The sequence below is a fragment of the Mustela lutreola genome, chromosome 1, assembly GCF_030435805.1.
Source record: "Mustela lutreola isolate mMusLut2 chromosome 1, mMusLut2.pri, whole genome shotgun sequence".
In the NCBI taxonomy this organism is placed as follows: Eukaryota; Metazoa; Chordata; class Mammalia; order Carnivora; family Mustelidae; genus Mustela; species Mustela lutreola.
Window position 1 is genome coordinate 188,818,875 of NC_081290.1, and position 16,799 is coordinate 188,835,673.

Here is a 16,799-nt window from a genome sequence, read left to right on the forward strand (position 1 = left end):
TGTGGGAGGGGGTACGGAGGAGTCAGGCGGCTGTGTGCTCTAGCCCCTCTCTGAGCCACGGGCTTAGGAGGCAGATGGCGGCTGCGTTAAGTGGAGTAGAACTCAAATAGAAAGGAAAATGTCACCAAAAAAGAAAACACACAATCTAGGAGGGGCAGGTTTTTGTTGACAAAAACCATCATGAAGAAGAGCCAGGTTCTAGGACTCTTGGAGGCAAGGGCTCCATCCCTCCTGCGGGAGTTCCCGTGTGCAGAAGTATGCCTGTCAGTGTTTTTCTTCTCTGAGGGAGTGGGTGGAGGAAGCCACAGGACAGCAGGACCAGACCTAGGCCTGGGCCTCCTGCCATTCATCAGGGCTGATGACAGAACTGTCCCTATTAGCACGCTGTCAGGTAGCATATCCTTCACTTAGCCCAGCAGGCGTCTTGGGCTCGGAGGGGGCAGGATCAGGGTCCTGTGGCAGCCAGAGGACAGCAGGCACTGGTGTGGGCACTTGCTGTCTGTCCCAAAGAGAAGCCTGCCTAGGGAGCACTACTAATCAATCCCCATTGTCCAGAGGGGCCCTGGGGAAGGGGGAAAGAGCTAGCGGTGAACAGCCCACCATGCCTCATTTCTAAGCTGCCTGCAGGTCTGCTGGACCCTTTGGCCTCCCTGCTGGCACCCAGTTTGGGCACCAGGAGGCCAAGACAGCTGGAAAGTGACATGCTTGCAGCACAAGTCCTGCAGAGAGCTTGGGCTTGGGAGTCAGCCCAGGGCACATCTGACCCACCAGCCCCATTGCTAATGAGATGTGTGACCTCGGGCGAATTACATGTGCTCGCAGACCTGCTTCCCTGTCTGTGAGAGGCCTTAAGAGTATCCGTCTCACGGGCTTATTTTTCCCCCATGGTTTTATTATGAAAAATTTCAGACATACAGAAAAACTAAAGGATTTTCGAGTGAATGCATACATCCTTACCCCCAGAGTCTGTAGTGAACATTACATCTGCCGTATCACGTATCTTTCTAGACTCCTCGCTGTGTTATTTTGAAGATGAGAATAAGCAGTAGATGTGGCAATGTTTCACATGGTGCCTGCCCTGCAATAGGCCTCTTTCTGGAAGGTGGGGAGGTGGAGGAGAGGCCCAGGGGGATGCTGTGACAGGGGCAGCATTGAATTCCCCCTTCACTGTCCCTAGGACTTCGGTTTTCGCGGCCGGATCTCCGAGCACCTGCTGGATGTCAACGTGCTTTCCCCAGTCCTGGATGGAGCCCACTGGGAGGTGAGTCTCTCTGGGTGACAGATAAGCCCCAGCCAAGCTCTGCCCATCTGAGGGTGCATTTCCGGGAGCTCCCTCCCTTCTGATTCAATAAGGGATGGCCCTGACTGTGCCTGCGATGGGCTGTCCATCATTCCTGCTCTTTGCTGCTATGAATGAAGTCATCCTCTCTCCCTGCCCTGCAGCGTACATCTATGTGTTTATCCATTTTTCTAGCAACTGAGGGATGGCCACTTGCTCATGTGCATAGCATTGTAGACTGTGGATTCCAAGCTACTTCCTGACTTGGCCCTTTTAGCCCCTGTAGGCTCCCCCTCGGCCCACCTGCCACGCGCCAGCCGTGCCCACCACTCACTGTTCCCGGGGTGCACCATGCGCCTCCTTCATTGCACCACCTGCTGTGCTGCTTCCCCATTTGTCCCTTTCCAGAGGTGGTTGTGGAGGTCCACTTCTGATGTCACCTCCTCCAGGCAGGATGAATCGTTCTGTCCTTTTGCTCCCCATAGTTCTACTTCTTCTCTTTTATGGTTCTTGGGTCTGTCTCCCTCCCAGATGGAAGCTCTGTGTGGGGACGTCTGGCTCCCAGCAGGATACAAAGATGACTTAGACACAGATCCTGTCCTTGAGGAGCTTTGAAGCCAAGGAGGCCATCCTTTCAGACTCAGGGCTCAGGGTTTCCCCACATTGTTATCTGTTTTACATTTTAGTTTGTTACATAGATTGGCCTGTGTGGGTTTTCATTTTCCCCCTGAAAGTGAGAGAGGGAGCTCTCTGCTGAGCTCAATGTGATTTGTAGGGGAGACAGTGGTGAGTTGAACACTGGAAGGGGTGAGGGGGTGGGGGCCACCAGTTGCGGGCTCTGCCCAGGCTGACATGATAAGCAGTAGGAGCCCGCAGGGAGCCCTCTGCTGCGGGCACCGGGAGGTACTCAGGCAGCATTTCTCTTTTTAATGGAATTTGGGGGAGCTGACTTTTAGTTTGGGCCCTACCCTTCCTCACCCATCCAGATGGTAGTGTCGGCTCCAGCTGCCAGGGCTCCAGCTGCCAGCGGAGAGGCATGGGTGGCTGTGGGCACAGGGCTGGGGACACGGCCATGGGCCAGCCCGGCCGGAACCCCGCGGGCAATGATGGAGTGAGTTGTCACCTGCCCTTACCTCTCCTGTTAACCCTGCTGTCCCAGAACAGATGGGGCTCCCTTCGGCGTGACTGAGGAGTGTGGGGTCTTGGATGGGGACTGGCCCTGCCAGCGCTGGGGTTTTGTGCCTTAGGGTGGGGAGAGGGGAGGAGTGGGAACAGGGGAGCCGGCATGTGGGGCCTGCCTTCTCTGGGCCAGGAGTCGGGCTTCATGCTCGTGGGCTGCTGTAATCCTCGCCGCCAGCCCTGTGAGCTGTGGAGTTACTGTCCCCTCTCTTAGTGGAGGAGACTGAGTTCCCGGCTAGGAAGTGGTGGAGTAAGAGCTCAAGTCCAGGCCGAGGGCGTGGCCATCCCCGAGGCCCCACCCCCGCAGGAAATATTTGAACTTAGCAGCAGTAGCCCTTTCACCAGCTTGCTAGATCAGCCTAGACACCCAAGCTTTAAAATGAGATGGGGACAGGGGGCGCCTGGGTGGCTCAGTTGGTTAAGTGTTCGACTCTTGATCTCGGCTCATGATCTCAGGGTCGTGAGATCGAGCTGTGTCAGGCTCCGTGCTCCACGTGGCGTCTGCTTGACATTCTCCCCCTCTGCGCCCCCACCACCTCACTCCATGAGGTTTTTTTGTTTTGTTTTGTTTTGCTTTTTTATAGATGGTATAATCAGTCCCTGACTGGGAAGGGGGGGCATCATTGGCTACTGATGGGACCCGGGTATCTGGGGTCCCGGAGTGAAGCAGTGGACTACCTTGTCTTCCTCCCTGGGGCTACCCAGATGGTATCCTTTCCGTCTGGAATGTAGTAGTGCCCTCTCCTTTCACCACGTCCCCATCTCTCTAGGGTCCTTCCTCTTCCACGTGCTTGGCTGCTGCCTCAGTGACCAGTGCCCATCACGCAGCCTCCCTGTATGTCACTGGCGCTGCATGTCTGGGCCTGTGTGGGTTTGAGGTGTTCATGGATGTCTCCGCTTTTTCTTTTTCACAGTGAAGGCTTCCAATGACAGTAGGCAGGATTTTCTTTTTTATATGTTTTCTCCTTTAGCCTCTGGCTTCTGGCTCTGCAGGCAATGGCTATGGCCTCTGGCTCTTCCTCCCTAGGCCAGCCAAACCAGTCCTGGAAGTAGCTGTGAGCCTGGTGGCTTAGCCACAGCCCCCGGAGGGGCCATGATACAGCAGCTAGGCCTCCTCTTCGGGTCCTGAGTGGTCATCCTTCTCAAGAGCCACCTCTTGGTACTTCCTCCTAGGCGCAGGAGTTGGCTGGAGAATTAAGGCACCCGAATGCGGACCTCTCCAATATATACTTGCCCCTTCTCCTTCCCTATAGGCCCAGAGGTTGGGAAGAGAAGACAAGGATGGCAGCCAGTCCAGCCAAGATGAGCAGCGGAGCAAGCCATCCAGAGGCTCGGAGAGGTACAGTACATGGGAGGCTGCCCTCTGGAACCTTCGGGATGGGGTGGACTCGGGCAGGACTCCTGGCTTTGGTGCTCCTGGCTCAGTGTGGTCCTGCCTGAAGGCAGATGGTGAGCTGACCTGATGGCCTCTCAGAGTCTGTATGTGCGTGTGCACGTGTGTAGACGAGCATACCCTTGGATTCTGCCCCAAGACAGGAATGTGGGTACATTTGGTGGGACTTTGTGCGGTGCTGTGGGCCGAGGCTGGAGGAACTGGCTTGGAGCTGTTGCCTTGCTCATCGGCAGTGGTTGTAGCCCACTGTGGGTGCTCACGCACGAGGCAGACAAACGGGGACGAAGAGCAAAGACTGGAGAGGGGGACAGAGCCTTCCAGCTTCTGAGGCCCGGGCTACTGTGAAAGGAGAGCCACCACTCTGGAATAGGAAGTGGGCCAGTCATTCTGCTTTTTGAACCTTGAGGCTGTGTCAGCCTTCCCACAAGCTAAAAGCTCCAGCTTCCTGCATTTTCTGTCGTCTGACCTTTCTGTAGTCTGGCTTTTCTCCTTCTCCCTGTTTCCCGCTCAGTTCTTCCATCCCTGCCCGGCTTCAGTGATGGTGAGCACTGGGAGTGGACACAGCCGTGAGAAGGCCCAGCTGTCACCCCGGGACAAGCAAATGCAGTGCAGGGACCTGAGCGGGCTGAGTCTGGTCCAGGCAAAGGGAGAGCTCAGCAGGGGGGTTCCCTTTCCTGCTTCCTGCTTTTCTGGCTGCTTTGCCCTCCGTGTCTCCCTGTGGATGTAGGGCTGGGGCTGGAGCCCCATCAGAGAAGAGGAATGGACCTAGGTCCACGTATCTCTCCCTGCTCTCCCTGCAGGACTTACTCAGCTGCCCTGGCTGGTCTGACCAGGTTGTCTCCTCCACTGGTGCCTGGGAGGTGGCACCAGAGTCCCCTTCACAGCCAGGCCACCGAAGAAGGGCCTCTGCAGGCCTCTGAAGGGCAGCTTAAGCAGGAGCAGGCAGAGGAGTCTGGGGACTCTGCAGGCAGCCCCGTCCCGCCCGGTTCCCTGAAGAGGTAAGGGGAGCGGGAGGCCTTCCAGGCATGTAGTTGTGTGCACAGGGGCTGACAGCGACTGCTGGGGGAGCCTGGAGTGGTGGGGAGCTGCGGTGGGTTCGCAGGTTTCCACAAGTGCACAATGCGAGCTGGGGAATGAGGAAACCTGCTTCTTCCTAGTCCTTAGTCTACAGCTAAAACTGGGGTGCACCATCCAATTGGGGAGCCTGGAAACTCTTGAACAAGGGAGCATCTCTTGTGATCCAGCTGTCTTCCTGCCGGGGGCTGGGGCAGAGACTGTCTCCCACCTGGGCTGTGCCCCCCATTAGGGGGGCATTTGTTCCCATCCCCACCTGTCCGTGCTCCCCACACCCCTAGCAGTCATCCCATTTCTAGTCCTACAGCAAACCCAAGGAGAGCCCTGTCATGTGCCAGGCCCTTCAGGGAGGGAAGTGCAGAGTCCTGGGCCTCCCTGAGGCCAGCTGAGGGGATCTTTGTGCCCCAGCCCTGCCCAGAGCCTGGCTTGCCTTTGCTAGTCCTTCTGTTCCCCCGGTGAAAGCAAGAGGCCGGCGTCAGAGCTGGTTTGGAGCATGTTCAGTTGGGATGAGTCCCCGGGAAAGCTGAGCCGCAGCAACGCTGGGTCCACAGACTACCTGCTTTGTGCAGAACTTCTCCTCGGGCACCATAACCCTCCCGCAGCCCTCGTGGATGCGTCTGCAGCCCTCTGTAAACAGCCAGAGGAGAGGCAGACTGGGGAGAGTGAGGCCCGAGACAGGGACACACAGCTGGGGCTGATTCCCTTGTCCTCATCAGGGCTCTCTGACCCTGAATGGGTGCACCTGGAGCCCCTTGTCTTCCCACCGGCTATAACACGGTTGCTTCCTTATTGTCATCAAGGGAGGAGACCCCAAGCCCACCTGCTGCCCATGAGAGGGGCAAGGAGCAGCGCTCCTGGGCCACGGAGCTGGGCCTTGGGCAGGAAGAGGCCAAGGAGCCCGAGGAGAAGGTGGCGGCCAGCCCTGCCCCTCCAGTCTTCTCAGAGGCGTAAGGGCCAGTGTTAACGTCTGTCCCTGTCCTCCCTTATGTGTGCATTGCTTGAGTGCCCACCACCCCTGGGGGCCCTGCCGGTGGGGTGGGGTAGGGCAGACTGAGTGTGCCCTTTGTTGCTTGTGCCACTTTGAGACCCCAGCCAGCCGTGAATGAACGTGGACACAAGGGCTAGCGGAAACCTGGTAATCTCCTTTTCCGCTCTCCAAAGCACTGTTTTTCGCTTTCTTTTCTTTTCTTTTTTTTAAAAGGTTTTATTAATTTATTTGACAGAGATCACCAGTAGGCAGAGAGGCAGGCAGAGAGAGAGGAGGAAGCAGGCTCCCTGCTGAGCAGAGAGCCCGATGCGGGGCTTGATCCCAGGACCCTGGGATCATGACCTGAGCCCAAGGCAGAGGCTTTAACCCACTGAGCCACCCAGGCGCCCCTGTTTTTCGCTTTCTTATCAACATTTTATTGAGGTATTTACCAAAAGTACATAAACCTGGACTGTACGAATTAACCCATGCTTACACACGGATCAGAGGTAGAACATTTTTGTCCCTCCAGAAGGTTTCCTCATGTCCCCTTCCTCCCCGTGCACCACCCCAGGTCCCCACACTTCTGGCTTCAGTCCCCTAGGTGCGTCTCTCCAGTTCTCTGACTGGACATAAATGGAATCCTACCATATCCAGTATATGCATTTTGGGCCTGGTCCAAAGCTCGCCTCTGTTGTTCTACTTGCAATTCTCAAACTTGGAGATCATTGAGCTTTCCTCCTCCTGTTGTCTCCTTCCCCTCTACCCCTTCTACAGATGAGGAGACTGAGGCTTGCGGTGAAGGGATTTGCCCCCAAATCACCTCGTTGGTGGGTTGTATCACTAGGACGAGGCTCTGGTCGCTGGAGCCCTAGACCTCCTACTCAGTGTGCAGCCATTGGTCCTTTTCTCTGTGTGGAGAGATAGGAGCCAGGGTTGTGCCGTTTGTCACGTCTGTGAACCGAGTGCCATGAAAGGATTAGGAGTCCTTGGGATGGGGGCCGATGTTGAGTAGAGACAGGTTGGCACCCTACTCACAGCTGGCAGGGCATGTGAGCTCCTGACTCTTGTCCTCACCACCGCACTGCAGAGTGACGCAGGGAAGGGGCAGCCCCGTGGCTCAGGTGGTGACAGCTCTGACCTCGAGGAATGACATAGCCTTCCCAAGTCTCCTTGGCAGCTGTGGACAGTGGGTCAGAGTGCTTTCTATCAGGACAGGAGGCAGTTGTGTTTCGGAGACTGGCTTAGGCCCCGTAACCTCCTCATTACTCATCTTCACAGCTCCGTTTCTGTGTCGTGAGGAGTAGCTCTGTGTCTGGGTCTCATTTGTCCCCATGGGATTTTAATTTATGGAGGTGACTGAGTGACCACACAGGCCAATGCCATTAAGGAAGAATTTATTACTTACATTTCCAGAGAGAGGAGGGCGTGCCATGCCGTGCTAGGCCACATGGGGAAGGAGCAGGGTATGCCAGGAGGCAGAAGAGGCGAGAAGGGAGACCATGGCCCAGAGCCTTTATTGGGGTTTCCGTGGGAAGGAATGGGCGAGTCAGGGTAAGTATCTTGAGTGAGTGTGGGATTGGATAATTTGACTACTTAGGGTAGGCTTTGGGCTATAGGGGAGGCCCTCCAGTTGCCTGGTACCCGGCCGGCCCCTGCACGTTTTGGTGTGAGTTCTGGAAGGAGGTGCTTGTGGTGTGGGCTCCTTGGGGGATTGGTTGGTTTGAAAGACCTGTTCCCGCTGTCTGAACGAGCTGGCTAGTCCCGGGACCCGCAGTCTCTCCTCTATCAGCAAACTTCCACAGATGTCAGTACATCGTAAATAACAAAAAAAGAAAAACCATGATTCCTTGAGTCCGTTGCCTTTCACAGATGTTGTTAAGCTGGATCAGAAGCAGTTAGGGGCGGGGGGGCCAGCAAGCCGCCGCCCGTGTGTGCGCTCTGTGGCCTGAAGACCTGGGTCCCGGAGTCAGGGATTTGGTGATCGCAGCACCTTTCATGACGTGTTTGTAGAAAGCGGGTAAATGAGGTCAGGCCACTGGGCCGAACGTGAAACGGGATGGGATCTCTTTGGTTGCGATTTTAGTGGCCGTGCGGCCAGTTGAGAATGTCCCGGGCGCCACCACGTCCTCCCTCTGCAGCGCCTGCCCTCCCCGCTGCTCGCCTTCCTTGGTGGCCAGCCTGAAATGATCGCGCTCCTGCGGGGTGTCCTCTCAGCTGCCGACTGTTGGAAACTGGGTCTCTGAGGCTGACACCTGAGGAGTGGCCTCGAAATCAGACCCGCCTCTTCCTCTGAGGCTTCGTCTTCTCTGTTGTCTCCTCGATCATCTGGGCCGTTGCTGACGGCCTTGGACCTAAGTGGGACACTAGAGTTCTCAAACGGGGACACAGGGAAGAGCCTGCTGGAAGCCAGCCCTTCTCGCCCGCGTGCCAGCTTGCAGGCACGCTCGCCCGTGCGCGTCGCCGGGCCGCAGTTTGCCACGCCGTCTGAGGCCCCATCTTTCCGCAGCATCTGTCCCTCGGGCCCCACGTAGTTCCGCAGCCCACGGGGGAGAGAGACATTCAGAGGTACCATCTCAGGGAAAAAAGATGTTTTCAGCCAAGGCTGGAAATGAGTTGGAGGGTTGATGAGGCGGGGAGCTGCGGGGAGATGTTCTCTCTCGGAGAGCAGGACTCTCAGAGGAGGTGGCGGCCACGTCTCTTAGATCCGCATCCGCTGGGCTGTGTCAGGGGACCTGGAGGAGAGCCAGCAACGGGAAGCGGGGGGTGGGGTTGGGAGCAGAGGAGAACTGAAGGCCTAGCTCAAGGCTGGTCCCAGTCCAAGTGAATGATTTTAGGAAAGTGGGAAGGACGGATTTTAAAGGTATTCAGAGACGTCAGGAGCCTCTCATGTCTTCCTTCTCTCTCTGGTCTCAAGGGGCTGAGATGGAATTCCAAAGCCCTGGTTTTCTTCTGCTCTTCTGATCTGATTGCAGCCACTGCCTTCCATCTGCTGCAGTGAGGGGAAGGGGGCCCTGCGTCCCTTCTTCGCTCTTGTCCCAGTGCTCCTTGGTGTGGGCCGTGCCCACGTGTTGCTGACGCTGATGGGCCCAGCCTGCCGCACTGCACGCCGTCGGGGAAGGGTGCCGGTTGTGTGGTGAGACCCAATTTCTAATGGAAGATCAGGGATCTGGAATGCACGCAGGCGCTGGCCTTTAGGGAAGCTGCTCTGGGAGGCGAAGTACTTTATGCTGCTTACGCTTTCGTGCCTCCAGATGTTCTTGGGTTTCCCTCTGGGCATTTCCTTGGAGAACCCTCATGACTTATAGGCATTTTTTTTCCCACCAGGACCATTATTCCGTATCTTAGCACCCACCTTAGGCATCCAGGTTAGCGCTGAATTTCTTTTACCTGTTTCTAAACATGGAGTTAACTCTGAGCAGATGAAAACATGGCATCGTCAAGGAGAGATGGAGCAGGACGTTCTTGGTTCACTCCTGCTGCTGTCTCTGGGGGAGGGAACAGTCTCCTGCCTGGCTCCCTTGGCCTTTCTGTGCTGGACCTCCATGGACTCTTCTGGGTGGCAGGGCTAGGAGACTTGCTGCTGCTCCTGCCGGCTCATAAGCATCAGCCTGTGTTCAATTTGGGCGGCAGAGAACAGCCTCTGGGGGCTCCCCGAATTGCTGGTGGAAGTCTTGAGTAGCAGGCAGAGCCCTGCTGGGGAGACGGAAACAGGGCCAGGACCATCCCGGGGAGCAATCCGTTACGGACAGAGCTTCAGTCTTTGGCTGCCAGATCTGGAGCCACATCTTTAGGTTTTCACCTTGGGATAAGCCTACCAGGTCCCCTGAGAACCTAGTGTGGCCTACCCTTCTCCTTCGGCTCTTGGGGCCTTAGCCGCAGTGGGGCTTGTTCTGTGAACAAATCCTGCCTGTATCTTTGAGGGGCTAGGCTTCCCTCCGACCTGGGGCACGGCTTGATTGGTGTGTGTGCGATTCTGGACCCCTGGGCCCTCCATGAGGATTCTGCGTGTGTTGTTCTGTATCGAACGGGTGGGATATCAAATCTGTTGAGGTGCTGTCTCCCCCACTTGGCAGGCGATCTGTGGAGCCTGCAGGTCCCCCAAAGCAGGCTTCACTGAAGGCCATGGAAGAGGCTGTGACCCAGGAACTGGAGCGAGACCGGAGGCAGCTCCTGGAATCGAAGCAGGAGAAGATGCAGCAGCTGCGGGAGAAGCTGTGGCAGGAGGAGGAGGAGGAGATGCTCCAGCTGCAGCAGCAGAAAGAGAAGTCTCTCAGGTCCTGCCCCTCCCCTTAGGCGAGCTGTGCCGTGGGGGGCGAGCGATACCCTCCGCCTGCCCCGGAGACCCGGTGGCCCCACTGAGACTCCCTCTCCTCTGTGGCCCTATGTGGAGGAAGGGGCTCCCTGGTTCATCTTTTTGGGACGGAGTTGGGAGGCATGATAATAGTGGGAGTAGCCAACACTTTTTGAGAGATGACACTGGTCCCCATGCTTTGTGTCGTTAACTGGTGTAGTTCTGAGAGTGGCTCTGAGGAGGTGTTGCTGTCCCCCCATCTTATAGGACTGTGTTACGGATAAAGAGACTGAGGCATAGAAATGCTAAGTGACTTGCCCAAGGTGTCGAAGTTAATAAGCAACAGGGCCTAGGCAGTCAGTGCCTGGAGCCTGTTTTCCTAACCACAATATTGTCCTCTCTCGGGAGTCAGGGCTCTGTTGGGACCCAGTGAGGTTGGTGGGGACCATATGATACAGTGTGAGGTGCTGTTCACCAGGATCCAGAAGTTTCTAACTGGGTTCCTGCTCTTTGTGTAGCTGGCTGGGAGGCCCTTGACAAGTAAAACACTGTAAGGCTGGGCTGGATCTGTGTGGATGAATTTGTGTGTACACATGTAAACAAGCCAGAGGTTATTTTTATAAGGAAGGCATCCGGGGCTGGCATGGCGGCTCCAGAGTCACCAGGTCCTTTATTCTCTTTGCTGCCTATAGTGCTAGCTGCTCGCAGGGTCTCTTCAGAGTGCAGCTTAGCTGCTGGATCCCCAGCCATCGTGTCTGGGCTGCAGGCAGGAAGAACAGGCATAGAGTACGAAAGGGGTAGCTTCCAGCTCATTCTGTCCCTTTTAAGGTGCTGTCTTGGAAACTTCACCCAATAACTTATGTTTATTCTTTAAAGAAGTTTTCTTGGAAAGTTTACTTAATAATTTCCATGCATATCTCCTGAGTTACCCCTGGCTGCGGAGGAAACGGGGAAATATAGTCCTTGAGCTGGGCCTCTCTACCTGGCAGCATATAATCGGTGCTCCTTAGGAGGAGAGCGTGGGAGAGTGGCTACCGAGAATGTAGTCAGCCTTCTGTCACAGGCCCAGGGAGGGACAGGTGCTACAAAAAGGTGTTAATATGTTTTTCACTTATTTAGCAATGTAACTGAAGGCTAAATCTTTTTCTCTTGCATAGAACATGGAAACATGGTCTACTTACTTTTACATCATACAGAGCAAAGAGTGTATAAAATGTTTATTTAGAGAGAATAATAGAAAACCCATTTCCAGCTACCTAGAGGACATTAGCCCAACACAGAATCTGGTGACCCGGGGCCCACCCTTCTGTCACCCCTCTGGGATCCCCTGCCAGGCAGCAGCATCCTCTTCCAGTCAAATGAAAATTGGGGCTGGTGTTCCCCAAACGTGGTATGACTTAGCTGATCTTAACAGGCAGAGCCTAAGAGGAAATCCTGGTAGTGTCTCCCTGAGAGCCTGCTAGGCTTGTTCCTTCTTCCTGGCTACCCCAGGCCTGGCTGACTGTGCTTTCTATCCCTTCCTAAACTGCCAGCTCCAGAAGGCCTCCAGGAACCCTCTGAGGTTGTGCTGAAGACTAGCCTGCCAAAAGTAGCTGACTCAGGACCTAAAACATGATAGTTGCTCAATAAATTGTAGCTCTTGATTTTATTTCCAGTTGAAATCAATGGTTTCAGTGGCCTTCATGAAGTGGTTTTTCTGTCGGTAGTGCCCTGTCAGACTTGCTATGAAATAGTTCATTGTGAGAACCCTGTTGCTGCTTACACATGAGACTATCTGAGGGCTGGGGCTGTCCCTGCTGGGCAACTTCCACCTAGTAGAAATTTCTGGAAGCCACAGATGGCTCTGTAGCAGATACTTCTTGACTGAGAAGGCAGGCAGGAAGACAGGCTGACCCTTAGTTTCTTTAGTTGTAAAACAAAGAGATTGAATTTAATTGTGAGATGAAGAGAGACTGTTGTAAAATGGAAGGACTTGATCTCTCAAGGCCCTCCCAGCTTTGACATCCTGTGGAGCTGTGTGGAAAATGGAGCCACAGGACAAGGAGAAAGGGTTTCTGGGGAATCCAGGAGGGAGGATTTTCATTTAACTCACATTTTTTGTCACGATGGAAGAGAGCAGTGGTGCAAGTCACTTGAAATAGAAAATGACCCTAAAGGGGCACCTGGGGGGCTCTGTCGTTAAACATCTGCTTTCAGCCCAGGTCATAATTCCCCAGGGCCCTGGGATCGAGTTGCACCGGGCTCCCTGCTCATCGGGAAGCCTGCTTTTCCCTCTCCCACTCCCCTTGCTTGTGTTCCCTCTCTTGCTGTGTCTGTCAAATAAATAAAATCTTAAAAAAAATTTAAGAAAGAAAAGAAAATGACCCGAAATCTTCTTTGGCTTTGGAATTCACCAGGAAGCTTTTCAAAGACATTGTCTTCTGAATCTTTTTTTCTTTTCTCTCTTTTGTTTTAAAGATTTTATTTATTTATTTATTTGACAGAGATCACAAGTAGGCAGAGAGGCAGGCAGAGAGAGAGGGGGAAGCAGGCTCCCTGCTGAGCAGAGAGCCCAAGGTGGGGCTTGATCCCAGGACCCTGAGATCATGACCTGAGCTGAAGGCAGAGGCTTTAACCCACTGAGCCACCCAGGCGCCCCTCTTTTTTCTTTTTTTTAAAGATTTTATTTATTTATTTGTCAGAGAGAAAGAGCCAGCAAGCAGAAGCAGGCTCCCTGCTGAGCTGGGAGCCCAATGCAGGACTCCATCCCAGGACCCTTGGGATCATGACCTGAGCCAAAGGCAGTGGCTTAACCAGCTGAGCCACCCAGGTGTTCTGAATCACGTTTTTGTTAGGCTTGAGTTCCCCGAGTGCACAGCACACAGCCCCTGTTCTTGTGGGGGCCGTGTGGGCGGGGCTATCTGCCTGGGATGAAATGCTTACTGTCGTTTGACCATAAATAAGACGTCCTTCATGGATCATCCGCGCTTGCTCATAGGTTGGGGCTGGGTGGTGCTGTTCTAATCCCACAGATGTTTATGGAGCACCTACTTCATGTCAGCAACTGTGTTCGGCACCTCAGATATAACAGACTCTAAGACATGATTCTTACTCTGGAGAAGCTCCCAGACTTGTAAGGAAAAGGCACACACAAAAGATGAAATTACGATAGGTGGTACAGAGCAGCATGGGACAAGTGAGGGCTCACAGAAAGGCTTATTGGTGAACCCAGACGGACTTGGAGAGACTTCTCTGAGAGGAGGAAGCCGGGTGTGAGTGGTGAATGTGACTCGGTCAAGTGGAAAAGGGATTTCTCGGGGGAGGCAGCAGCACGAACAGGGGCCCAGAGGCCAGGGGGAGGGTGGTGGCATTGAGAGGCAGTGGCTCCCCTGATGTGGCTGGAACTGTTGATCAGGCTGTGAGTGAGAGGATGTGGCGCCAGAGCCGGGCTGGGACCAGACTCCATCTGTCCTTGAGTGACTGCCGTGCCGAGGTGTACCTGTTCGCAGAGGGGAGCCCCTGGCAGAAATGCTGTTCTGGGTTCAAGCAGCCTGCCGTCCTCTTGATGCAGCAAAGAGCAGGAAGCATTCCTGGCCCCCTCTTACCCTGGAAGGTCTTACATGGAGGCAGCAGGACCCGGATTTAGGAAACTTCTCGGGCAAGCTACAGGCGTTTGGAGGCCGAGAGTTGTGGATGAATACAAACTTGCCCTTCTTTTCCATCTCAGTTCCCTGAAGGAGCAACTGCGGAAGGCCACCGAGGAGGAGGAGACTCAGATGAGAGAGGAGGAGAGCCGGAGGCTGTCCCAGCTCCGGGCCCAGGTGCAGTCCAGCATGGAAGCAGACGAGGGCCGCATCAGGTGAGCGCACCGCAAGCCGGCCGCCCTGGTGGAGCCGCCCCGAATGCACAGGCCCGTCCCATTCTGTCTGTCTGTCCACCCAGGGCCGAGCAGGAGGCTTCTCTGCAGAGGCTGAGAGAAGAGCTGGAGTCTCTCCAGAAGGCCGAGAGGGCCAGCTTGGAACGGCAGAGCAGACAGATGCTGGAGCAGCTCAAGGAAGAGCTGGAGGCCTCGGAGAAGAGAGAGCAAGCTGCTCTGAATGCCGAAAAGGAGGCAGCTTTGCAGCAGCTCAGGGAGCGGCTGGAGCAGGAGAGGAAAGATGTGAGCCTGCAGCGTGGAGGCTCCCGTCTGACATGCCCCTGGGCTGCCTGGGGAGGGGCTGGGTGCCAGGCTGGGCATGCGGGGTGGGGGACCGGGCATGGAGGAGGTGTCTGCACCGCTGGCACGGGAGATGGGGGACCGTTGGTAGGCCGATCTGTTTGGGCCCACCAGTCCTCTCGGGCCCGGCCCACCTAGCACCGCGCAGGTAGGTGCTGGGCCAGGTCTGCATGGCACAGCGAGGGAGTGGCAGGTGTCTGGGGGCGCTCTTTAGGGCCAGGGGTAGCTGGTGCTGTATGTGACAGTGAAGAGGTTGGAGGGGAAATGGCTTGTGGATTTGGGAAGATTTCACGACTGTAAGAACTTAGACCAGGCCAGGTTCTGAGTACAAGGTGCCCTGTGCCCATCCCTGTCCCGGAGGGGCATCTGCGATGACCTTTCACCTCCTGCTGTAGAGAGATTGCACACTTTGGGGAGGGGATGTTTCTCCTTAGTCTTTACTCCCTGTGCCTTCAGTCCTGTCTCCAGATAAGAGCAGGAAGTAAGAACGGTCCGGCCACTTGGAACTTTTTTGCTAGATAAGGAGAGACTGCAGGAGGTGGGGGAGGGCGTCCCTGTCGCACAGGTGCTTGGGCAGATTGTGCTGGACCTCCAGCCCTCACAGCCTCAGGTCCTCGGAGGCCCAAGTATGACCTGTGTATCTGGGGCCTAGCCCAGGGGCAGGGGTTTGGGAGTGGTGACCTGAGGCTTACTGAAATGGCCCTCCATTCTGGCATTCATTTCCTGTTCATTTGCTAGTTGTAACCTTTAGGGACGGAGTTATTCTGGGGGAACAAAGATGTGTCTGTGTTTGCCCTTGGCCCTTTAGCTGGAAGGGAGTCAAGCGGTCTTCCTCCCTCTGGGGTCAGTGCCCGGCCAGGCTTCCCTGCCCTGCGCCCCTCACAGGCCCCCTGTTGCTCCCCAGGCAGCGGCAGCGCTGGAGAGGGAGCACAGGGCCGAGCTGGAGCGGCTCTCTTCCTCGCTGGAGGCCAAGCACAGGGAGGTGAGATGCAGCCGGCCCTAGGCTGCCTGGCAGAGCCTGCGTCCTGCTCCCTCAGTGACAGCCTCAAGGCCCCTTCGCTGCTGGCAGGCAGAACTCGACCCCAGGCCTGCCACTGGGGCGGGAGCCTCCTTGCCCCTGAAGCCCTCCGTGGTTGGGTGCTGGGCCCCCAGCAGGGGAGTCCCTGAGGCTGCTCTGTGGCGCTGAATGTCCCGTCCCCTGTGCTGGGGCCTCCTCAGGTTGTCTCCAGCCTGCAGAGGAAGATGGAGGAAGCCCAGCAGAAAGAGGCGGCCCAGGTGCAGGAGAGCCTCGGTTGGGCGGAGCAGAGGGCTCACCACGTGCTTGAATACGAGCAAGAGGTAAGTGCTGCTGGGCTCCCTCGACCTTACATGTGCCTGTCCTGGGTGCTCTGTCCTGGCCCTGCAGACCCGGCTCTGCTCTGGAAGGTGTGGCAGGGACTGGGTCTTCTGGTTGCGTTTCTGTGCCTCCGCTCCATCGAGCTGGGTGCTTCTCCAGCCCTGTGTCCCCGGGTGTGAGTGCGGAGGGGTGCATGTGCTCCCCCTTCCAGTGCCTCAGTCGCCATGTGCCAGGCCCCCCTCAACACCTGCATGTCGCATCCCCACTGCCTACCCTGCAGCTCAGTGGCCTTCTGCGAGAGAAGCGCCAGGAGGTGGAGAGGGAACATGAGAGGAAGATGGACAAGATGAAGGAGGAGCACCAGCAGGTGGTGGCTGAAGCCAGAGAGCAGTACGAGGCCGAGGTGACTTGCCCCTGCCCCCGTGCACAGACCCAGCACACACGTGCACATGCACAGACACGGCCCATGCGCATACTCCCTGCGGTCCCAGGCAGCTGGCTGGCCTACACTGGTGCAGTCCTGACGGCCAGTCTACTCCAGCAGCTGCAGCAGACCGGCGCTCTTCCTTCCCTGAGCAGCTAGGCCCGTAGGTACTGAGTTCCTACCCCGTGTTAGCACTGTTCTCAGCCCCTGACGGGTATGGACTTATTTAGTCCTTCCAGCACACTGAGGAGGTACGGACTATCGCGACCTCCAGTCTGAAAGTGGAACGGAGACTTGGAACATAGGCACCTTTCTAAGGGCTCCAGGCTAGTAAGTGGCGGAGCTGAGATTCATGTCTGGATTGTCTGACCCCAAAGCCTTCGGCTTTAACCAGCCCGACACCGAGCCATCAGGGTTAACCAGACTTTCCAGCACACACAGATTGGCAAGAGCCTGACCCTCCTTGGGTCTGATCTGCCCCTCTTCAGCCTCCCCCATTGGTGGGCTGGCTCACGGGGTGAACAGGGACGGCGGTGGGGCCTCAGCCCAGGGTTTCTAGGCTCCTGTTCCAGTACCTGGAACCCATGTCCCAGCCTGTCCGAATGGTCCTTTCCCACACAGAAGTAGCTGGTCTGTGATGAAATGTCGCAGCTCCCTT

The 16,799-nt window shown here is 56.0% G+C and overlaps 1 protein-coding gene across 11 annotated transcripts in view; it reads left to right on the forward strand.

The window, feature by feature from the left end:
• Window positions 1-16,799, forward strand: part of CEP164 (centrosomal protein 164) — a 60,608-nt gene that overhangs the window by 35,667 nt on the left and 8,142 nt on the right. For 6 of the 11 annotated variants that reach the window (XM_059181788.1, XM_059181817.1, XM_059181818.1 and 3 more), the window contains 11 exons: window positions 1,178-1,261; window positions 3,712-3,797; window positions 4,652-4,849; window positions 5,726-5,872; window positions 7,309-7,446; window positions 9,969-10,169; window positions 13,893-14,024; window positions 14,108-14,324; window positions 15,286-15,363; window positions 15,600-15,719; window positions 15,998-16,120. In XM_059181788.1, the coding sequence (XP_059037771.1) occupies window positions 1,178-1,261; window positions 3,712-3,797; window positions 4,652-4,849; window positions 5,726-5,872; window positions 7,309-7,446; window positions 9,969-10,169; window positions 13,893-14,024; window positions 14,108-14,324; window positions 15,286-15,363; window positions 15,600-15,719; window positions 15,998-16,120 (1,524 nt within the window). The remainder of the gene's footprint in view (window positions 1-1,177; window positions 1,262-3,711; window positions 3,798-4,651; window positions 4,850-5,725; window positions 5,873-7,308; window positions 7,447-9,968; window positions 10,170-13,892; window positions 14,025-14,107; window positions 14,325-15,285; window positions 15,364-15,599; window positions 15,720-15,997; window positions 16,121-16,799) is intronic. The other 5 variants (XM_059181837.1, XM_059181867.1, XM_059181828.1 and 2 more) reach the window with 4 other exon arrangements.